The sequence below is a fragment of the Protopterus annectens genome, chromosome 2.part2 (genome assembly GCF_019279795.1).
Source record: "Protopterus annectens isolate FY-2018-M chromosome 2.part2, PAN1.0, whole genome shotgun sequence".
Lineage (NCBI taxonomy): Eukaryota > Metazoa > Chordata > Ceratodontiformes > Protopteridae > Protopterus > Protopterus annectens.
Window position 1 is genome coordinate 685686628 of NC_056730.1, and position 25000 is coordinate 685711627.

At 38.3% G+C, this 25000-nt stretch overlaps 1 protein-coding gene across 3 annotated transcripts in view; it reads right to left on the bottom strand.

The window, feature by feature from the left end:
- SLC4A11 (solute carrier family 4 member 11) overlaps positions 1-25000 on the bottom strand; it is a 1277001-nt gene that overhangs the window by 173618 nt on the left and 1078383 nt on the right. For all 3 annotated transcript variants that reach the window (XM_044064085.1, XM_044064086.1, XM_044064087.1), the window contains exons 12-13: positions 1146-1278; positions 992-1065 (exon numbers count right to left, since the gene is read on the bottom strand). In XM_044064085.1, the coding sequence (XP_043920020.1) occupies positions 992-1065; positions 1146-1278 (207 nt within the window). The remainder of the gene's footprint in view (positions 1-991; positions 1066-1145; positions 1279-25000) is intronic.

Sequence of the window (25000 nt, forward strand, 5' to 3'; positions counted from 1 at the left end):
TTCAAATACAAATAGTAATAAGCCAGAGATCATTAGAAAGTAGTCACAGGTAAGATACATGCCCTTTCATGAATACCTGTTCTGATCACCCAGTCTGCTTTGTGGAAATACTTGTGAGTTCTCCCACTCTACATTGATATTTTTGAATGTGTGCTGCTATTTTTCTGTTTTACATCCAATTACTGTTCTTTGGACGCTGGTACAGTTTATAATGCGTAGGCTGCTGATGTAATAATACAGAAGTCAGTCATGCTTCCAAACATATTCTCACCTTCTAAGAGAAAAGTCCCATGATGCACCTGTACATTTAATGCCAGTACTAATGAAAGAATAATAGTAGCCTACAGCCCCATCAACCTTAAAGAGAGAAATAAATAAAGACAGATAGAAAGGAAAAAAAGAATGGATTCTCATGAAAATGGTACTAAACTACCTTGTGTTATCACCAATTCTTGAGTCCCAGCATCACTGCATTAAATGGCCAACCATGATTAAGATGTAGTGAGGAAATAAGGATGTACAGTTAGACAGTGGAATGATGTGCTGAAGCAAATAGTATCCATTAAGTACAGTAAATAACTTCAATTCAGACAGGACAGGATGCTGATAGAGACATCTATATATTTAGAAAAGTACTGGTAAATGTGAGGACTAGTTAGTTCACACTGTAAAACTGAAAAGAGAGCACTTTGGAAATGAAGGCCACAAGGCCTACTTCAGATCAAGACTGGCATATATCAATAAAAGTACTGCATAGACAGTCAACAAGCAGTCCCAGAGCTACAGATAGTTGTCTATAGCTAACAAGAGACAAATAATTCTGTAGGTGCTAACAAAATTGCATTGTCAGAAAAAGATTAAAACTTCCTTATTTGTATCATGACCTGCTTATGTCTAGTAAATTTGGAGAGCTTGAATGAAGTCTCACATGAGTAAGTTATATTCATATAGCGTTTATGTTAGAAAGATGTAGAAGTATTTGCATACTTACTTTTAATAATTCCCTTTACTGCATCGACTACAAAAGTTATCGAAATAAAAAGTGCTATGATTTCTTCTGTTGATCTGCAAAAATACAAAAACGTATATGTAAAGAAATCAACTAACGTGATAAACCAATTAATTTTGTTTCAAATTCTCTTTACCTTTTAAACAGCTTCATCAATAGACTGAAGTTGAAAAGAGCATAGAGTGTAAGAAAAAAACTGTTCCATAATCCAATACAGCCATAAAAGGCATAGAAATTCAAATTGTAGTCATCACATATCCCTCGGATAACTGCAAGAAAACAGCAGAAATGAGTAATGTAAAACAAGAATTTATTTAGATGCTTGCCTGAATGAATGATAGATAACTAAGTGACAAGCAAATTAATTGTTCCAAATCATTATCAAGCACAGCTGATACAGAGATAAATGAAAGTATAAGTGCAAAGTCACATATAGCTAAAAGGAATATTTCAAATTTAAGTCCATTAAACAACTCGGTTTAAAATTGTCATCATATAAAAATATACATGTTAAACATTATTTAACATTATAGAAAATCTAGGTAAATTGCATAAAAATATATACTTTAGAAATTCAGTACATTCTAACCAGTCATCTTACAGATTTGATAAAACCCTGTTGTGCACTGTAAGAGATATTTTGAAAATATTGTTATTCAAGAGTGTTCTAATCATAGCTGACAGATTGTCTCACTGATCATCTAAGAAGGGAGAACCCCTTTTATTCCACTTATCAATGAATACGTGGCTCTGGACAGAGAAAGCATTAACAGTGGCAGGTAATTTTTAAATTTCTTTTAGGTTCTTGTGCTTCATCTCAGTTTTACACATGGTATGTGGCTCAGAAGGTAAGTGCCAATAAATGGGTGATGAGAGTAGTTTACCTAAGAGTATGTCAGACCACTGTTAAGCAAGGGTATCTGATACTGCAATAAGTTAAGTATCAAATTAGAAGTCAAATCAACAAAGCTGGTCTATTTTAGGAAGTAGGATTTTCTAGTATTGGGCCCTTTAGCTTCTTTTAAAGCAATGAACTCGAGCAGGAAAAGCATATTTATGAGGATCAGCCAAAGTTCCTCTGTGCTGTTAAGTCAACACATTTAAGAGTTGGATGAAATACATTGTCTTCACCTTATATTAAATGTTTGGTATAGACAGATGCTTGTGACACTGGCAAGCAGTTATCTGTACATTTCTTTTACATCTAGATTCAGTGTTGGTATGAGAACTAGTTTGTTCAGTATAGTCTAGTATAGTCCAGTTTTCAGGTTAGTGCAGAATTCAGGGCTGTGATACTAGTTTCTGAGTTGCCCATGCCTTACTTGGATAGAAGGAAGTTTCTCTGTTCACCTGTGAGAGAGGGGAGCCTTGAGCAACCTATCTGTCCCTGGAGGAGTGGTTCCAGCCCAGAAGTTAGTAGTTTATTGGCCATTTTGGGCTAATTTCTATCTCTTTCATTTCCCTACTATAAAAAACACATTTGCACGGTTTTGTACACTGGGCAGTGCCGGTTAGCTATAGTTAAATTATTTCTGGCTCTACTACAGTTTTCCCTTGAAACTAGTCTAACTCTCAACCTAAGCACTCAAAAAGCATTTTACAGCCCAGCACTTGCTCAGACCTAATAGCAAGCACTAATATACCCTGACACTGATTGTCCATCAGGGCAAGGCTCTTTATTCACCGCTCACAAACCATGCGACTAAGCAGCTCACCCTACCATTCAGGCATGACCAAAGGGCAACTTCAGGTGCACTCTCCAGTCCAGTTGGTGAATCTGGGTATCCTGAGGCAATGTTACAACTGCAAAACCCAAAAGATGAGCCAGCAAACTGTGAGACTGAAATAATATTTATTCAATGAAAAAACAAACCGGTTTCGGCTGGTATACACCACAGCCTTCCTCAGTGTGACTAAAGTTCATTGAAAATGATCTTTTATAGATGTATTTTAATTGAGTCAAACCTGTGATTGGGTAATCAAAATTGTTCATTTAATCCAGGTGGGAATAAACCACCCAGTTTGACAATCCACTTCTTTTTTTTTGTATCAAGAATGGAATGCCATTCTGCTTTGTTGGATTTATTCCCTTTTATAATGTCTATGACCATGAAACTGAACTTGGCAGATAAATGGTTTGTGGAATGTTTAAATAAAGTACTACTTGTTTTTTTATTCCTCATGTCACTAGTGTGTTCAGAAATTCTCAGTCTAAGTGGCTGTGAAGTTTGACCCATGTAAAAGGCGTCACAGCTGCATGTAGCTAAATAGATCAGCCATTCGCTACTGCAATTGGCAAAAAAGTTGATGTCGTAAACTGTGCCACAGTTCTTACTTGTAAATTGTTTGGACTTAAAAACTTTGTTGCAATGAGTGCAATGACCACATGGGTAGCATCCTGTGAGCACCTCACCAATTAATGTAGTTTGTACTTCTTGAGAGGATGTTCTGGAATGTGAATGTTTATAATGGTTGAAGTGTGAAGCTAGATTTCTGCCCTTACGGAATGAAAAATAGCATCTGTCTGATAGAACATTTGTTAGGTTGTGATCACTCTGTAGAATATTCCAGTGTCTGTACACTATTGATTAACAAATCGGAATTCCTACCATAAGTAGTCACTAACTTGATAGGTGACAGCCTGTGCTGCTCATGTTGTTTATATTCCAAAAGGTCTTCTCTTTTGAGTGTATTGGCCCAGTTGCTGGCCTGTAGGACATGTCCCATCTGATAGCCCCTATCTCTGAATCTGCGAGTCAGATCCTGTCTGTATTGCTGAAAAGTAGAATCCTTGGAACAAATACATCTCATTCTAATGTACTGGGATTTGGGGATATTTTTGGTTATATGAGGTGGATGAAAGCTGGGTGCATGGAGGAGGGTGTTGTATTGTGGATACTTCTGGAAAACTTCAGTACATAAAGTGTGATCTGATTTCCTAAAAATAGAAACATCAAGAAAAGTGATTGTGTTTACGTCAAAGTTAACCATGAAGTGAAAACCCCATTTATTTCCATTTAAATATTCAATGAATTCAAACAAATATTCCGCATCCGACCTCCATACCAGCCAGCAATCATCCAAATAACACCTCCATATGTCAATCTCTGTCAGGTACAAATTATGGCCAGCATCGTAGATAAGCTGTTCCTCAATAAAGGCCATAAAAAGGTCAGCATAAATGGGGGCAAAAGATGCCCCCGCAGCCGTCCTCTTAATTTGCCAGTAGCAGGTGCCCTGATAGAAAAAGATATTGTTGGTTAGGACATGCTCTGTCAGGCCTAATAAAAAGGTATGGAATCCTGGTTGATACAATTCTGATTTATTTAACCAGTATTCAAGGGCCTCTAAGCCAGCTGCATGAGGAATGTTAGTATAAAGGGCACTGACATCTAGTGTGCACATCAACCATTTGGGTTCAAGTTGGGTGTCTGAGATGATTTTGCGAAATTCATTAGTGTCTTGTATACATGACCTGACCCACCTCAATAAAGGTTTAAGTTGTTTAGTAAGAAATAATGACAATGACTCAGTAATAGAGCCTTTCCCAGACACAATTGGTCTCCCAGGCAGTTTAACAGGATCCTTGTGTATTTTGGGCAAAAAATATATGTACTGGCTCATGGGATCTTTAATGGTAAGACGTTGCATGACTTTGTCACTAATGATACCTTCTTCCTTAGCTGAAAATAGAAATTCATCTATCTGTTTTTTAAACTTAAAGGTGGGGTCCAGGGGCATCTCAAGATAATACTGCCTGTCCTGAAGTTGTCTTTTTGCTTCTACATCGTATTGAAGCCAATTCATTACCACTACGGCCCCAGCTTTATCAGCAGAAAGAATGACAATGTCCTTGTTGTTCTGTCATTCAAATAGTGCATCTCTTTCGATCTTTGAGAGATAGTTTCGTTTTTAAGTAAATTCACCCTTGTGATAGTGTAGATCTTTGAGAACACTACTTTGAAATTGGTGTACTATGGGATTCATGGGAGGCATATACCTAGATTTATGATAAATTAATTCATTATCCACACCATAGGTTCATAGGTTCATACTAGGCTATCTGCCCTAGGGTTAGTATACTGTGCCTCTGTCTAACAGTGACACAACTCTGCCTAACCTGGACTGGTTAATCTGTCCCTCCAGCATGTCCTATTTATTTCAGTGCTGGCTGCAGTAATTATTTCTTCTGTACTTAATGGATTACCACCGGCTCTGGCACCAGTTGTCTGTTTCTATGAGTGCTTGTGTCAGCTGGAGAGTCTGGCCTGTACCTCGGACTGAGCGGTTTGGAGTCTGATAGTGACATAGGGTGGTGAACTTATCTATAATGCCCGAGGTAGGCTGTGTGGACCACCTTCCCTCAATGGCCTTGGTGACTGTTTCAAAGAAATCAACCAGGTTTAAGAGGCAGGATCTAGAATCCAGTGTCTGTAGGTCCCCAATATCTTTATTTATGAGGTCCATGATGATCCTTTCCATAGCTTTGCAGACCAAGCTTCTTTATGGAGAGGGACCACTCTTTGGGCACATATCCTGTAGTAAGGCTGGTTTAGCTCTTCTTGGAGTTCATCGCTGAACCTGTCAGCTAGGATGTTGGCAATGTCTGTGGGTTCGGTGTATTTTTTGTCATTTTGGACTAATTCTGAGTATATCTGGGAATTCCCACCTAGGTTCCTAACATAACTAAAGAAAGCCTTGTGATTATCCTTAGTGTCCTGTGCAATTTTTTTTATGAGTGCCCATAGTTTTTTGCTAGTACTGATCAGAGATGCCTTCCCTTTTTGGGATTTTGCTCTATCATGTAGTAGCTTCCTCCTTCTCTTGTATAGTTTGTTTATGGCTGGGGTCTTTGGAGGATTGGGTCTTGGTTTTATTTGGGATTGCATGATCCATGCATTCCTGAAGGTGTTCCACCTCAGTTTTGAGGTGTGAAAGTTTTTCACTGTGGTTTTCTGGGCAGGGAATATCCAGTGAGATTAGTTTATGGTCTGATCTTACCAGTGAGGGATACACTTCTGGTCTGGAGCATAGAGTCCCCATGTTGGTGATGATTAGGTCCAGTATGTTTCCCCCTCTTGTGGGAGTGGTAACAAGTTGTTCCATAGCATTTGAGTTTATAAATTCTAGGAACCTTTGGTAGGGTGTTGGGTAATGCTCCCAGTCTATGTTTGGGGTTCCTGGGTTTGGTGGTCTGTAGCAGGCTATAAACTGGAAGGCAGTTTTTGATGCTTCTGGTCAGTAGAGTCCTCAAAATGCAATCTAAGGTTTATAAGTCTATAAAATGACATTACATCTTGTGCTAAAAGATCTTCAGTAACCAAGAAGCCAGGAATACAATTTAAGCCTTTATTCAAAAGTTCAGTTTGTGTGGTGGACAAAATCTCATCAGATATATTCAGAACATTGACATCTTGGGGTATTTTTGTGTTATTAGTTTCAAAAGACCATCTATGTTGTTTATTTCTGGCATGTTTTCTGCCTGCTCTTTTGTATTTGGGCCTAAAGGGGCCGAACTGTATGCCCTCTTAGGAGTTGGTGAGTTTGGTGTTTGTTGCATGTCTGTATCTGTGTATGAAGACAAATCATCATTAGATGACCCTGTGTCAATAGGTCACTTTTTCAATATCGACCTTGGCCATTTTCTTTTGGGAGTTCGAGTTTGTGCTTGTTGAAATCTGACCTGTTTGCTAATACTGAAAGGGTTACCAAGCTGATAATCCGTTTGGTCCCTTTGAAATTTTTTGATCTTCCTGGTTTTTAATTGTTCTTCAAGACCGGATAGGTCTTTGGCTAATTTATTCATATTAGTAATAAAGAAGGGCTGTCCTTCATATGTCTGTGCTTCAGAACACAACTTGGTGACTTCTACAATTTGTTGGTCAATGACTCTGTCGTGGAATTTAGCCAGGGCTTCAACGAAACCCATAGTAGCTTATTGTTGGATGTCCCCCCATTGTTTGTTCAACTCATCATCAGCCTCATTAACTAATGGTTGTGTTTTAATCCGTAGTCCCCTTGGTGTGATCCCTGTGGCCATATATGCTTTAAAGAGTTTGGAATGCCAGAAATGAGACCTGTGAGACCTCATGCCCTTTTGCAGTTTATCAAAACATAAGCCACAACTTGATTCCGGGCCTAGGGTATCCCCATTATTGTATGTACTCCCCAATCCAAAGACTCCCAAGTCCTCCCTATCAGCTGACAAACCCGTTAATATTTTTGTTAGTTCCATTGTGGTACAAATTATACCTTGAAAAAAACTTCCTTATTGATAATGAGTACTATTACAGACCAACCAACAACCTATAAAAATTAGTTTGCGAATACTTAGACACTTATTATGGATCCACTTAGTAAATCCTTTCTACTTCTTCTTCTTTCGGCTGCTCCCGTTAGGGGTCACCACAGCAGATCAACTGTTTCCATTTCTTCCTGTCCTCTGCATCTTGCTCTGCCACACCAACCACCTGCATGTCCTCTCTCACCACATCCATAAACCTTATGTTAGGCCTTCCTCTTTTCCTGCTACCTGGCAGCTTCAGGCTTTGTCTCCAAACCTTCCAACCAGGGTTGACCCTCTAATATACTTATTCTTAATCCTGTCCATCAGTGCAAATCTTAACATCTTCAACTCTACCACATCAAGCTCTGACGTCAATGCCACTGTCTCCAACCCATATAACATAGCTGGTCTCACTACCCTCTCTGTCACAAATCACTCTTGACACTCTTCTCCACCCACTCCATCCTGCCTGTACTCTCACCATTACTCTGAATTGTTGATCCCAAGTACTTAAACTCATTCACCTTCACCACCTCTACTCCTTGCATCCTCACCATTCCTCTATCCTTCCTCTCAATCACACACATATTCCGTCTTCATTCCTCTTCTCTCTAGATCATATCTCCACCTCTCCAGGGTCTCCTCCACCTGTTCCCTACTCTCACTACAGATCACAATGTCATCTGCAAACATCATAGTCCTCGGGGACTCCTGTCTGATCCCATCACCATTGCAAATAAGAAAGGGCTCAAAGCTGATCCTTGATGTAATCCCACCTTCACCTTAAACACATCTGTCACTCCATACCACAATTCCTCTCTAGGCACCCTGTCATATGCTTTCCTTCTGACCTTCTCTGTATTTCTCCATCAACACGCTCAGAGCAAACATTGCATATGTAGTGCTCTTTCCTGGCATGAAACCATACTGCTGATCACTAATCATCACCTCCTTCATGCTGTGACTGATCAGTTTAATCCCTGCACATCACCCTTATTCTTAAAAATTGGTACCAAAATACTTTTTCTTCATTCCTCAGACATCCTCTCACTTTCCAAGATTTCATTAAACAATCTAGTTAAAAACTCCACTGCCATTTCACCTAAACACCTCCATGCTTCCACAGGTATGTCATCGGGACCAACAGCCTTTCCATTCTTCATCCTCTTCATAGCTATCCTTACTTCCTCCTTGCTAATCCACTGCACTTCATGATTCACTATCCGCACATCATCCAACCTCCTCTCCCTCTCATTCTCTTCATTCAGCAGACCCTCAAAGTATGTTTCCCTCATTATCCTTTATCAACTCTTTACTAGCACGGTCCCTCTGTCTAGCCAATCGGTATAGGTCCTTTTGTTCCTCCTTAGTGTCCAACAGCCTTCACCACCTCTCTTTGCCATGCATCTCCTTATACCTCTTTGACAATCAACCTCTTTCTCTGTATACTCTCCTGTACTTCTTCATTCCACCACCAGGTCTCCTTGTCCTCCTTCCTCTTTTCAGATGTCACACCAAGCACCTTTCTAGCCATCTCTCTTACTAGCTCTGAGTGCCTGTCTTAACTCTTTCCTGAACATCACCTCACAATTACCCTTTTTCAATTTCCACCATTTGATCCTTGGTGCTGCCCTCACACTCATCCTCCTCTTCTTGATCACCAATGTCATCCTACAAACCACTATCCTATGCTGCCTAAATACACTTTCCGCTGCCACCACTTTACAGTCTCCAATCTCATGCAGATTGGCCCTTTTACATAAGATATAATCCACCAAAATATGTATTCATCACAGCCATGTCCATCCTTTTCGCAAAATCCACTGCCATCTGACCTTCTGCAATCCTTTAAATATCTATATATGCAAATGTTTAACGGCAAAATTAGCCCTTGCCAAATGCAATGGCAATGCTAAGCCATATTATTCCAATTGGTACTTAATACTTGTATTAATAATAGAATAAACAATAGTAGCTCTTGTGTTTTCCTTGAACCCAGTTTTCAGATTTGGTCTTGTGACCCACTTAGTAGTTTTCAGAACAATGCTACGTCCATTCCAAATCTGGCTGCCACAAACATAGCTGGCCTGTGGTCCATATGTTACAACTGCCTCATGTACACAGACAACCCTCTCCTCCTACCAAAAAACACTAACATATGCGAGAGATGCAATTATACAGTCAAACTGGAAACTAAGCTGTCTCCACCCAAGACTGGAATAGTCAACAGGAGAAGGTTAACATTTGCACCACAACTCCAGCTGCACAAAGACCTACTAAAACTTCACTGGCAAACAATACACATAAATACACAAAATCATACTCGAAAGCTCTAAATAAAAACCTGCAAAAGCATCAGAGACCTCCAAAGCAGACACCCAAACAACCTGCACTTCCCGTCACAAACCAGACAACACATAAAACACAAAATCAGTGTGTCGTACAATCACAGCCCTTACGGCGAAATAACATACCTAACATATTAGTAACAGGTGACTCTATAGTCAGGCACACTGACGTCCCACTCACTAGGCTGGACAAGCAGAAGGTTACTGTTAGCTGCCTGTCGGGAGCCAGAATCTGACACATAACACAAGCACTCAGGTCACTCCAGAACAAATACAAATATGACTCTGTCATTGTTCAGGTTGGTGTGAATGACCTGAGATGTACCTCCCTGGACTACATGAAAAGAGACATGGAAGAGCTCTCTGATCATGTAGCCCAGGCTAGTATGACCCTGACCCTGAGTAGTATCCTGCCCTCACCAAGAATGATACCTCAGTAAAAGGAAAAAATGATCAATTTCAACAACTGGGTAAGTTCTGGTGTCATTCAAAGGGGATCCAGTGTCTGTCAGCCTGGGACGACATGCTTGACAAGCCACGTTGCTTTGCAAGAGATGGCTTGCACCTGTCACCCCTAGGCTTTTGAATATTGGCCAAGGCTCTTGCTGCCCTCATAGTGCCTTTTTTAGGCAAGGCTCAAAAGTCAAACCCACCTCCGTAAACAGCAGAATTAACAAAAAACCGAGGGTTATGCTACTCAACACCAAGAGTTTAAATCTCAAAATGCACGCACTCGAAGCACTCCTCAGTATGGAGAACGTCAACATCGGTGTAGTAACTGAAACCTGGTTCAAGGCTCCAGAGACCACCCCATCACTACTGGGTGACAACTCATACCGCACATTTCGGCCACAGAACACGGACTGAAACACAAAAGGAGGGGATGCATCCATATTCATCAAGGATACCTACACCTCCAGGTTAGTGGTGCAGCATGATACCTCTGAGATCATCCATATGCAACTAACATCGGGCAATTCTGTAATGCAAATTGTGGCCTGCTACAGATCACTCTCCATGATCCAGGACCACCACTCCACCTTTCTGGAGAAACTGGAAAACATGAAGGTCCTACCAAACACCCTGATATTGGGCGATTTCAATTACCCTACCATTCACTGGGAAAACTACTTGAGTACAAATTCCCAGGTCCAGAGCACCCTGGAATTCATCAACTCAAATGCCCTGGATCAGCTGGCAAACTCCCCTACCAGAGGTGAAAACATATTGGACCTGGTCATCACCAACATGGGCGACAGGTGTACCACACTGGAGGTCAACCCATCACTGGTTAAATCAGACCATAAACTAATCACTCTGGATGTCCACACCCCACCACCACCCAACTAAGGAAACCACAGTAAAAAACTTTTCTAAAGCAAACTTCACCTTACTTAAGACAGAGGTGGTAAGATTCATAGCCCCCACGCTAAAGGATAACACTGCCCAAGATGCAGAATCCTTTATAAATGCACACTATGAGCACCTACAAGGATGCATGCATCATGCCATCCCTAGCAAAACCAAGACTCACTTCTCTAAGAGAAGGAAACCAGTTTGGTGGACCCCTGCAATAAACAGGCTATACAATAGAAGGAGAAAACTAGTTCAGAAAAAAAGCAAATCCCAAGAAGGAAAGACATTCCTGATCAGTATCATTAAGAAACTGAGGTCCCTCATGAAATCATCCAAGGCTAACTTCGAAAGAAAAATAGCCAAGGATTCAAAAGATAACCACAAAGCCTTCTTTAGCTATGTTAAGAATCTAAGTGGCAACTTGCAGATATGCACTGAACTATTGCAAAATATCACAAAATATACTGAATCTACTGATATTGCCAACATCCTGGCAGATAGATTCAGTGCAAACTTCACCCCACTCTCACCTCCAAAAGGGCCCACAACAATAGTGGAAAAGTGTAGTGTCCTAAAAATCACAGATGCACAGGTGAAAACAGCCCTTTCAAAAGCCAAAAACACAGCGTCAATGGGACCAGGTGGTGTCCCAGGCTGCATCTTGCACGAACTACAGAACAAACTAACCCCTCACCTAAACACGCTGTTCAACCTCAGCCTCTCCACAGGCTATGTGCCCATAGAATGGCGCACAGCAACAGTTATTCCTTTCCACAAAGGAGGGGCCACAATTGACCCTGGTAACTATCACCCCATAAGCCTGACTAGCCTGGTCTGCAAGGCTATGGAGCACATCATCATGAAACTTATTAACAAAGACATTGGGAACTTCCAAACACTTGACCTGACCCAGTTTGGCTTTGTTATGGGCAGATCATGCCTACTAAACCTGGTTGACTTCTTCAAGACAGGCACCAAAGCCGTAGATGAGGGAAAGGTGGTTCACACAGCCTACCTTGACCTCGCCAAGGCTTTTGACACCATTCCCCACTCAGGTATTACAGAAAAACTCACCAGCCTGAACATAAACCCCTACGTCATGAGATGCATTGCCAACTGGCTTACAGACAGAACTCACACGGTAAGAATAGCGGGCTCCAGGTCCGACTCTAAACCAGTCACAGGTGGGTCCCACAAGGCTCAGTCCTGGGACCACTACTGTTCAGCATATACTTCTCAGAAGTACAGGCAAACACAAGAGGACTATGGCTAACCAAGTTTGCCGATGACTGCAAACTGGGAGCCATAATTGAGTCTCCGGCTGACACGGACATCCTCCAAATGGGCCTTACTGAGACAGACACCTGGTGTCAAAGTCATGGCCTCAAGCTAAATACCAAAAAATGCATAGTCATCCTGTTTGGGAAAAACAAAACACTCACAAATTATCACATAGGTGGCAGGCCCCTTAATACAGAAGAGGTAATAAGAGATCTGGGGATCCCGGTAGATAGTAATCTCTCCTTTGACAATCATATTGCCAAAGTAGTTAGGAAATCCTTCTATGTGGTCCATCTAATTACTAAGGGGTTCACATCTAGAAATAAAGAGGTTATAGTGCCCCTCTACTCATCACTCATTAGACCCATCATAGAGTACAATGCCCCATTTGGGATGTACATCACAAGACACTTCCAACAGCTGGAAAAACCACAAAAGTACCTCACCAAGAGGATTACTGGTCTCAAACATATGTCCTATGCAGCCCGACTGAAAAAACTCCGGATGTACTCACTGGCATATTGCTTACTCAGAGGTGATCTCTGCCTGACTTACAAAGCCATGTCCAACTCAGAATTGATGGACATGCTCCACCTAAAGTAATCCAAGTCACTGTGAGCCATATGCTCTAGTGAGCTAAACCTCAACACAACAATAAATAGAACATGCTGGAGGGATAGATTCCTGTCACAGAGACTCCCCATGCTTTGGAACAAAATTCCAAATTGCATCAGGCAGAGCCCCTCACTAACATTCTTCAAGAGAAACCTTGACGAGTTGAGGGGGAAACAAAAAATACACCCCTGGGATCACTTCATTGGCTCTGCATGACAGAGGATCAGTTAATTAATCAATGGGGCAGCGAAAGCCGACACACTTTGGCTAGGCTTATAAATGCCCTCGGGCAGATAGCCTAGCACCTACCTATGAACCTATGAACATTTGGAAGAGATTTCTTCAACTAATTGAAAAGACATTGGTACTTTGTTCTGACAATGAGGAGGTCTTGAATAGATCACTTGAATCTACTGGTTCAGATGAGACGCAAATAGATTTATTTTTGCTTATTCTGATATAATTGTTATGTCGAGATGTATCCAGTTTCCACTCATAGGAGCTTCAGATTTCTCTGCTGAGACCGTCTGAGACAGTTTTTACTTTTATTTTTCTCTTTTTTTATTTTTACTCTATGTGGCCAGATGAATCAAATTCATCTTGAATGTTTTCTTTTTCTCCCAGATTATCAGGACCAACTCATAAAGCAAATAAGAAAGCTTGCCACTCTAATTACTTGTAAACCAGTTTACTGGTATATTACTGATGACAATCTGTAGAATCCAAGACCACATGACTGATTGAAAGGCTATCTTTGCTAGATGTATGGCCATGATCTACTTTAAGTTGACAAGCCTGCATAGAGATCCTGAAATTGGGATCTCTATGCATAATTTGAGGAATCTCTGTACAATGTCTGACCTAGGACTGGAGGTAAAAATGAAAAACTCTTGTTAACATGAGAGTGATGCCCATTAAAATCCATTTTGCTGAACAGATTTCTAAAGTGCATATTGATTTGAATGTTGTCTTTGCTGAGTTTTGCTGTCGTCATTTGTCATCTGTTGAGTGGACTTTGTTCTTTGGCTGCTTTTGTAAGAATGTGGAGTTCATAAATGTAAGTAAGGAGGGACAGAGGGGAAACCCGACTAGAAAACGTATGTTTGTTGGGTTCTGATCTGGTGACGGCTTTCGTAGTGATATATTGTATAACCAGACATTCAAACAGATGGAAAGCAGACATTGCATTTTTCATTAGAGAGACATGAGCTCAAAGTGATCAGTTTGCAATAGAATACATTCAAATTTGCTGAAGGCTTTTTGAGTAGTTTGCATTTCAAAATGCAACTGCTGCTACAGATGATTTCTTTCCTTGAGATACTGTGTTTTTAGTGGATTGTGCACCTGATGTTCTCTAGGTGATTTGTGATTTGACAGTTTATTCATTCTGTGTTTCATATACTTGTTAACACACATCTGTTGATACCAGCAAAGAAGACCCTTTACCAAAATTTACAGAAAAAGTAGGTTACAATCTAAAGGCTAGATTTCCTGATTTTGCAGTTTCCTGAGGTACCGGATCTTTCCCATGTGCGACCTTTAATGACAATCGTTAGGATGGAGGAATATCTGTACCGCAATGCTTTCAAAAATATGCTTGCAGTTAACTGTCTCTGTTGAGAAGCAGGTACAAGGAAAAAAATCCATGATCAGTTCTACACTACTTAAGAAATTTAAGCAGAAACTACTAGCATCCAGGGTAGCCCCCAAAAATATTTTTGGCTAAGAGGGTTGTAGAAACATTTTTCTGGTGATTTCTGGTGATGATAAGGTTCAGAAAGCAGTGTAGAGATTTTTGTACAGGTAGATGAAGATCTTGATGGAGATGACATGAATACGACCATCATTAACACTGGAAAACATGTAGACTGGTGTCATTGTCATGTGAGCAACAATTAATAACATGTACCTTTAGAAGACTGTGGACACAGAAGAAAAAAAACAAAATACAGGGCTGTGAATTAACAATGGAAGTTCCCTACCAGGAATCTAAAGAAATGTCTGTGGGCCTTGTGGACAGGAATATACAGATAGTCATTCTGTGGGTACCTTCTGAAATTCCAAGGCTATAATTCTGATGCAGGAATAGTTGAACTGAAAGTGTGAATGCAGGTATAGCAGTGATATTTCAGAATTTGACATATATATATATATATATATATATATATATATATATATATATATATATATAGAACTGCAGTTTAGTTCTTGAAATGTTGACACTGAAAGATCAGATCTGACACTTCTGATAGGAATCCAGTATCCTGCATTTCTAAAATCATCAAGCAAACAAGATAAATGAAAGGGGGCAATATGATTTGCAGGATCAACTTCTTTGAATTTTTATTTTTTTAGTCATAATTTAGAATAACCTTCCACTGGTTTTACTTTTCTGGAATGATGAAAAGTCTACAGTAATGTTAGTTTCTATTTTCTCAGTAAGATACCAGAACCAAAGTGTCTAGTAGATTCTGAATCAAAAGTAAATCCAAGTCCCCTGTACCTCATAATATAGAAGGTAAAGGCCATGAAACTGAAATGACACAAAACACTGTGGTATAATCCTTTTACATTACCGCTATGAAGCATTTGCTTCTTGTAACTTTAGCTCATTGAGAAGAAAAAAGGAAAACCTTCACTGTACGGGATGGTTAAAAAGATTCTAAATGAAAGAAATGTTGATTTCTTACTCATGATATGACAATCTATTCAGTTTAATTAATCATTCATTTTTATCAGTGACACATTTGATTTTACCATCCACTAAGATGACATTTTATGCATATTACTACATATATATGTTTTTGTCATTTGTTCTTATTATTTTATTTAGTCTTGCTTCATTGTTTTAACATTTTGCTTGGTGCTTCATTGAAGAAGCTTAACAAAATTGAAGTTAAAGCTGAAAGTGATAATGGAGTTGCCTGCCACTGGATAGTACTATAGGAGTGAATATGTTAGGTTACACCTTTCAAGTTCACTGAAAGATTTTCAGAGCTGGAAGGGTTTTCTGGAAATGGTCCAGAGTGATCAGTCCCCTGCCCTGCTAAACAAATATAAATATACATATAAATGCATAGGTGTCTTTTGCCAGGCTGTCTGTATATGTGCTGTGGACAGTTAAAATGACTGATTTCATATTATTAATTATGTATTGCAATGAGGACAACAAGTATCTATCTATCTATCTGTCTATCTATCTATCTATCTATCTATCTATCTATCTATGTCTATCTATCTGTGTGTTTGCATGCATTATCATAATCATCATTATTATTACTATTATTATTATTATTATTATTATTATTATTATATTATTTGCATTTGTTTACTGGGGTAGAACATTGTTCCACATAACTTGTTCTACTTATTATTATTATTATTATTATTATTATTATTATTATTATTATTATTATTATTATATTATTTGCATTTGTTTAATGGGGTAGAACATTGTTCCACATAACTTATTCTACTTATTATTATTATTATTATTATTGTTATTATTATTATTATTATTTGTTTACTGGGGTGCAGCATCGATCCACATGGCCTACTGTTATTATTATTATTATTAGTCTATTATGATGATGATGATGATGATGATGATGATTTGTTGGTACAAAGTAAGCAGTCACTAAAATGTGAAAAAAAAAAAACTTTAAATCAGCTCAACCTTTAAGCTAAGGCAAGTCAAAAGGTAATGAAATGTTAAAAACAACCACTTAATTGCTTTAGTGAACCTGTAAAGTGTTTGAAAAAATACTTAGCGGTGAGGGGGTTACCTCAATCACCACAAGGCACACTTAATAATCATAGTTTCCTTTAGTTCTAGGAAAACCTCATTGAGGAATAATTGCCAGTTTAACTCACAAAACTCCAGTAAAGTATCCACGTCTCCAGAAAATAAATCAACCTGTTCTAAAACTAGAAATACAAATTTCTGAAACTCTGTGCATACTTGACTGTGTTTACCTAAAGCATTATTTGTCTCTTTATTACCTATGGCTGCACAGTGTTCTTTGATGCAACATGACAGTTTCCTCAATGTCTTTCCTACATAAAAACTGTGGCAAGTAACACAAACTCCTGCATAAACTATGATGATGCTATGACAGTTAAAAATTATATGGCAAACCACTGCATAGTTACAATGCTGAAAAACATAGTTTAGCAAACCACACATGAGCCGCATGTGAACACGCCTGGAGGTTTGTCAGTGTCATTAGACTTGTCAATCATAAATGGTGCATCTGAATGTTCAAATGAGGTTCGCAATGATTTTGTTCTCTTGTGTGAGAAAGTTGGTGCATTTCATAATACTGAGGTTAATTCCCTGCTACTACATATAATGTCCCAGTTTTCAGAAATAATGTCTCTAATAGGTTTCTGGTCTATACAAATAAGAAGTGGAAAACTGAGAGCCTGATCTACAGTACTCTTCTGGTACATCTGCAAGAGGGTTTGGTTCAAAGCAGATGTTTAATTGTAAGACCAGAAGACTCAGTCCAAAACAATACATTGAATGGATGTTTGTTGACTGGTTTCTTACTGAAACCCAAACTTGAGTATTGGTCTGAACTCAGAGTTGAGTGACCCTTTCTCTTCCATAAAGATACTCTTTAGCAATGGCAATGGATAATTTCTATTCAAAAAAAGACTGCAGAGAACTCTGTTTTCCTGAACGAAGATGTTATTCCTACTAATAATACAGAATTTTGGATTGTGTTTTGATACTGGAAAACCTAAGGAAATGGTTGTGGAAGAAAGGGTTGGGAACATTTGCTTATATATCTCAAATTATATTGCTGAGTATTGGACATGTTTTTTTATTGTGTATATATGTTTTCCTTTGTTGGTTATGTTATGGGATGTTCTTGTCTGTTGTTAAAATAAAAGCCACTACTCTCTGATGCATGCTATGGGATCTTCTTCATCTACCATCACCTCCCGATGCGACCTTGGTTTATCATCTCATCTGAAGGATGGGACACATAGGAGTGCAGCATCTCACTTATACTGGATTGCAGTGCCAGCAATCAAGCAACCGGATGTGAAAATAGAACCCACAGCCTTCTACACCAAAGGCAAGCATGCTTCCTGCAGTGCAACTGACTTTCTATAATTGGTACAAAGACATTGGAGTGTTTTTACTGATTAAATAAAACACATCTTGGGAATTGTGGGTTCTTGGAAGCAGATACAAATATCTCTGGCTGGGGATTTTTCACAATGTTATGACACGGTTTTGCTTTAGAAAATCACAACACATGATTTGCATGTAAAGAAGGGGAAATGGAATTTATCTATTATCTCTTGCTTTTACTATGTTAGCCTAGGGAAGGGATCTCAGGTGATATTAAGAATCTCATTAATCACAGACAGATTGACTTTTGTGATTTATGAGAATGTGAGATTTTTTTGGTGATTATTATTGAATAAACTGCCAGTCAGAGGTTCAGTGTTATATACACAGCATTAAGAAAGACTCTGCTCTATCTGTAATACAGTTGAAATGATTCCATTTTAAGTCACTAAATGACAACTTCCCGAATACAACCCATCAAAAATCAACCTAGCAGAAAAATATGGTAGGCATAGCCCTACTGCACCCCCAAGATTGTAAATATACTAACTCCATAGTTGGGGGAGAGACAGCATGTTTACAAGAAGTATTTAAGGAATGGTTTGAAAGGGGTTACAGGAGGAGAGGATACATTTAGGTATTATAAAATGATATATACTGTGGAAAAGAAATGATGAAAAGACATTTGAAAATTGAAAGACGTTTACTTTTGGAAATGTAGATTATAATTTAATAATCGCTATCTTGATTACTAGATATGAAAGAGTTATAAAAAAATGTAGTGGGAAATGGAGTATATGGGTTAAAGGAGAACACATACAAGAAAAGATATTTAATAAAGGAAATACTGGGAAAACATGAAAGAAAAATAAAGGCAAAAGTAGTCGTATATGCTGTGATGAAAGCATATGGTACAGACAGGCATTATATGATATGTGTAGCAATGAGTGAATATGAGACATCAGAAAAAGTAATACAAAATGAAAATTTATGTATAGGACTGTTAGAAAATGACTGGGTGGGAAAAAAATAAAGATTAAGTATGGAGTGAAATAAGTGTGCCATATGATCACAGTATTGTATGGACAAATTATAAATAATATTGTAAGAAAATAAATGGAAAAATGACAGACAATAAGATTATATGGAGAGTATAAGAATTAATTTACTATTGAGCAGTGGCATAGCTAGAGTCTGTGCTGCCCAGGGCTGTCTTTGAGTTTGTTGCCCTTCCCCCCTCACAAAATCACTGTCAAATGCCCCCCCCCCGGAGGCATTCTAGTGTCCCATTACTTGGCAATTTCTCCCCATTTAAGATAAACACTTAATGTGCATACTGCTTTACTTATACAATGATGATTTGGATTTAATTTAAAACTTATCTTAAATTTTATAGCACAAACACTGATAGACATCTGGTAACCAAAGCAATACAGTCTCACAGTGAAAAAAAGACTTGGCATTAAAACTTCTCTGTCCTTGAAACAACAATGAAACCCACAATCAAAGAAAATGCATCTGGCCAGTAGAGGATACATTTTACCTTTGACCTGTTTGCAAATCATAGGTCCTTGCACACATATATGTGTTCTTTGATTTGCCTTCCTGATTGTATTAAATTAAATTCCTTGTATAATACAGCACATTTGTTAGAGCATGTTTTAACTTTATTGTTTTGAACATTTTCCATTAAGCAATGAAACAAAATGTATGAACCAATAATGGCAAAACTGCCCAATTCAGAACATTTCCATCATAAAAGTCTACTCAGACTTCTGCCATTACAATCCACCAATATCAGTAAATATGCACAATCTCTGCAGAAGTAAAAGTCATCTAAATAATTCCACATTAAAGATCTGTAACTAATGAAAAGGTTGTTGCTACTGAACAACTTTATATTTCATTGTTTCATCTGCAAATAAAGTGCCGGTTGCCCTTGAAGGATAAACTGCCTATGTTACATAAAAAAACATAAGCTAGTAATATTGTAATAGGGAATGAATGGCAAACTGATAACAGGTTCATAGTTATTAGGCGTCTCCAACAAAGGAGGACATTCACAGGACTGCAGCATCTAATCCCTTTACAGTACAACATCATTAATCCATCTACATACTGTGGGAGTAAAACCCACAGCCCTCTTCATCAAAAACAAGTATATTACCTGTTGTGCTACTAACAATGCAAACAGACTTAGCATACGCAGCACTAAAGTTGTCTTTCCCTGAAACCCTCAGCTCCTCAACTAAATCTCTCAACTTTGCAGCACAAGAAATCTGGAAAAAGCCAAAATTTATTGGGGGGGGGGGCAAATATCCCAAAACCAGGGACACACTTTAAACATTTCTTGTATATTCTTAGAAGGTTGCTAGAATAAACGTTTTGTGTTATCATGCATTTCCTGAAAGATAGGAAGACTGAAACTTAAATGGCTATCATAATTTACTGAATTCGGGTCTCACTGATTTGTCAGAAAACCACAACTTTTAAGAGGAACAGACCTAAAGTATGAGCCAAACATTCCAGACATTCTGTGAAAATCTGGACAGTCGAGAGCTTGAATCACAAGCGGTGGCATGGGTAGACAATTCAGGCTCCTGCTCCTTGTACCTAAGGTGCAGGGTTTGAGCCTGAGTAACACTAGCCACCAGGTATACCTAACTGTAAATTGCACATGGACAAGAAGAACAACACACACACATAGATGTGATGCTACAGGATTGTTCCTTAAAGAAGAACGCCCTTATACAGTTTGTTTTCTTTTTTTTTAATTAAAAGTATTAAAGGTGGCAGTCCCTAAAGTGCCACCCAGGGCGGACTTCCCCTCTTGCCCCCACCTAGCTGCTATTGAGCTACACAGCCAATTTGGTATTAATAGTGAAAATAACGTGTGGATGAATGAAGTCATGATGGAATGGGAGAGAAGACTGAGAAGACTGGGAAAGTAGGATTAAAATAAGTAAGCAGAAAAGCACATGGTATGGAGAAATAGTTAAGGTGGGCGAGTGTATTTTAAAATGAAAGCAAACTATTAGGCATAAAATCTGGCTATACAGAAGTAGAGAAAAGACAATGTCATTGTAGGAGTTGCAAGAAATAATGCATGTTTGGAAAATGTACGAGTTATATTTTAATAAGTAAGCTTATTTAATGCATTCGGTCATGTTAGGACAGCTGAATTATTTAGGAAGAATGTATATGCTTCCAAATCAGTTTGAAAAGAGATTATTAGAGGTGTACTTTTCTGTGATATGAGGGGCATGGTTAAACCCAATAAAGGGAAAAATGTTACATAATATTAAAGGGAAATGGGAATTAAGTATGATAAATCCAGTTTTTAAGTTTGGTACATATGTGTTGCCTGGTACAGGGGATGGAGTCCTAACTATTACATGGATGACAGTGGTTTGAATACCAGTTCAGGCACTAGGGGAGCCAAGCAGGGAGAGAGAGGAATGCTCACTCTCCTCCCCAAGTAGGATGGTGGGGCTTGTGCAAATTTTGTGTTAACTTCCTGCTAGAGACTGGGAAGCTCACTTGTCATGCCTTGGGTAGGGGGATAGGGACACTAGGGGATAATGCCCCCTGCAGAAATGAAGGGATGACCTCTGAGATCTTCCCATTGCAATTCCTCCCCATACACTTGGCCTGGTGCATGCAATAAAGTCAGGGAAAACTATTAAACAAAAAAACCCCACATACCACCCCTCATGGTGGATTGGATGTCGATATCTGGTGATGAGGAATGAATGAACAAATTTGACATGGGTGGCTGACGGTCAAATGGCATAGGGGCAAAGAGAACATTTGTACTTGGGTGTGAGTATATAGATATTACCAAAAACACAGAAAATGATAAAATGTAGGATGTAAGATGTGGAAAAATGCAAGCTTACAAGAAAAGAAAGGAAAAGTAAAAAGAGCAGCATTAAGGAGACATACGAGAACATTGTAAACAATTAACAGAATGACACTACATACGAGAATATTGTAAACAATTAACAGAATGACGCTACATACGAGAATATTGTAAACAATTAACAGAATGACGCTACATACGAGAATATTGTAAACAATTAACAGAATGATGCTACATACGAGAATATTGTAAACAATTAACAGAATGACGCGACATACAAGAACATTAACCAGAATAAGGAAATCGTTTTATAAGGACACTATGAAAAAAATGTTTTTGGAGACATTCGTAGGAAGAATTAAGGGAGATATGATTACAGAAACAAGAGATATAAAAAGGAAGAGACTGTCAAAATGTTTTGTCGGCACTACTGTTTACATTAAGAGTTAATGGGATGAAGAAAGAAAATATGCAGTGAAGAAGAAACAATGACATGCTTCGTGGAATGTAGACGCGAGAGAAAGTTCTTGGAAAAAATAAAGAATTGTGGCAGAAGAAGGGGTAAAATAATTAAAGGAAATTATATTTATAAGGACAGTAAAAATGAAAATGTTGATAATGTTGACAAAATAACTTTCCATGCATTTGATTTAGGTGGAAAGTACCGTATGGAACAGTAAAGTGAGATATGACAGAAATAAAAAGATAAATACTTCAGGCATAGTTTGAATGGGGGGGGGGGTTGAAGAAAGAGAAAATAAGTAATGATATTAATTTATAAAATGTTAAACTGTGTAATATCTTTTTAAAATAATTTTAATAAAATGTGCATGTGTATGTGTTTGCATGTATGTAGATAAAGAGAAAGAGAGAGACAAAGAGAGAGACAGAGAGAGAGACAGACAGAGAGAGAGAGAGAGAGAAATCTATTGAAATTAATATAAACTTCAGTAAAAACAGTAAAAGTAAAAGACTGTAAAAGGTGGGAAAAAAACACTGACACCCTAATATGCATGCTTTGAGGTAAAACCTTGGACCATGCAAAACAGACTACTGTTTGATTATAAGTACTAACTCCGAGACAATGACATTTGGGAGTTTTGATTTTTTATATATATATTATATATATAGGAGTGGGTGGAGAAGAGTGTCAGGAGTGATTTGTAACAGACGAGTACCAGTAAGAGAGAAAGGGAAGGTCTACAAGAGGGTAGTGAGACCAGCTATGTTATATGGGTTGGAGACAGTGGCAATGACAAAAAGGCAGAAGTCAGAGCTTGACGTGGCAGAATTGAAGATGTTAAGATTTGCACTGGGTGTGACGAGGGTGAGCAGGATTAGGAATAAGTATATTAGAGGGTCAGCCCAGGTTGGAAGGTTTGGAGGCAAAGCCAGAGAGGCAAGACTATGTTGGTTTGGACATGTGCTGTGGAGGGATGCAGAGTATATTGGGAAAAATATGCTAAGGATGAAGCTGCCAGGTAACAGGAAAAGAGGAAGGCCTAACATAAGGTTTATGGATGTGGTGAGAGAGGACATGCAGGTGCTTGGTGTGACAGAGCAAGATGCAGAGGACAGGAAGAAATGGAAACATTGATCTGCTGTGGTGACCCCTAATGGGAGCAGCTAAAAGAAGAAGAAGAAGAATATATATATATATATATATATATATATATATATATATATATATATATATATATATATATATATATATATATCGGTCTATATTATAAGATTGAAAGTGCATATGTGCGACTACATAAAAGCCGACACATAATGCACGAAACCTAAAAATAGCAATGACCACGTAAGCAAATTTTTCCCTAGGGAAAAAACCTATGCAGCCATTCACTAAAAAAAATAATTTAACACCATAAGCCCCCCACCGCACACCCACCTAACTAAATATACCAACTCCGGGATCGCAATATAGGGACAGAAAGGGCAACTCCATAAAGTTGGACAACTATCTCCTTTCCCTATGACATATTCATTGAATCACTTAAATGCGATTCGATGAATATGTGTCGCTGTTTCCGTATTCACTCAAAAGCATTTTCGTGCTTCTAATATAGACCCATACATATATATATATATATATATATATATATATATATTGATGTATAAAGGTTTACCTTTAAAATGTCAAGGTGCACATCTGCAATGGTCAGATGTGCAAAAGACTGTTTTCAACAGTTCGTATCAGTGAACTATAAACTGCCTAACTCACAAAAGAGAAAATGCCAGTGTGCATTCACTTGTCAGAATTCGGCATTCTGAGTGGAGACTGCACTACAGTGGGGATCAGGACATGTACACCTTCCCTCACTCTAGTGCGATCTCCAGGTTAGTATATATAGCTAACCAGTTTGCCGAGACTGGTAATAACAAATGACCACAGTTTCCGAAACATTTCAATTTTTAGTAGCTGAGAAAGTAAACACAGGAAGATTCACAGACAGATTTAATGCTTATCTTGAAGTTTTAGAACTCAAATGGCAAGTTATTTTAAAAGCTGATGTAATGCCAGGCATTAATGAGATTTCCATAAAATGCCTTTAAAGTTCAAAAATAGTTAAATGGTATTTATATTTTAAATAACCAAAAACAGAAAACAAACCATTACAAAAACGCCAAAAAGCCGATACCACTAGAAACTGCTGATTTATTTTAAACGTTAAATAAAACACGCTTTTCGTCCTACAATGTTGTTGGACTTCATCAGAAATTATTTATATTTTACTATTACTATACATAGACACATATACATTTATATTGTAAGACTTGATGGTTTATTTACTTATGTAAATAGTTATTTTTGTTTTTAAATGCATTGTATGCTTAAATATACAAGTAGGCAAGTTTGAATTCTATGACTGAAAGAGTATGAATGGCTAATTAGTTGCACTGGTTAATTGGTGATAATATTTATTGATGTAAGCTGAGTGACTGCACTGTTTCTGAATAAGTTCTGGATTAAACAAACGAAAGTGCTTAAGACAGTGTCTCTGGGTCGTATTTTGTTTTTGTTTTAAAGTTTCAAAAATGGTAATACAGAATTGATATTCGAACACCGGAAGTTTCACTGTTGAAAGTCTACAGGTAATGTTTTTGCAGGGGAAGAAGCCCCGTTGCACCCCTCATGCGGGGGGGGCTG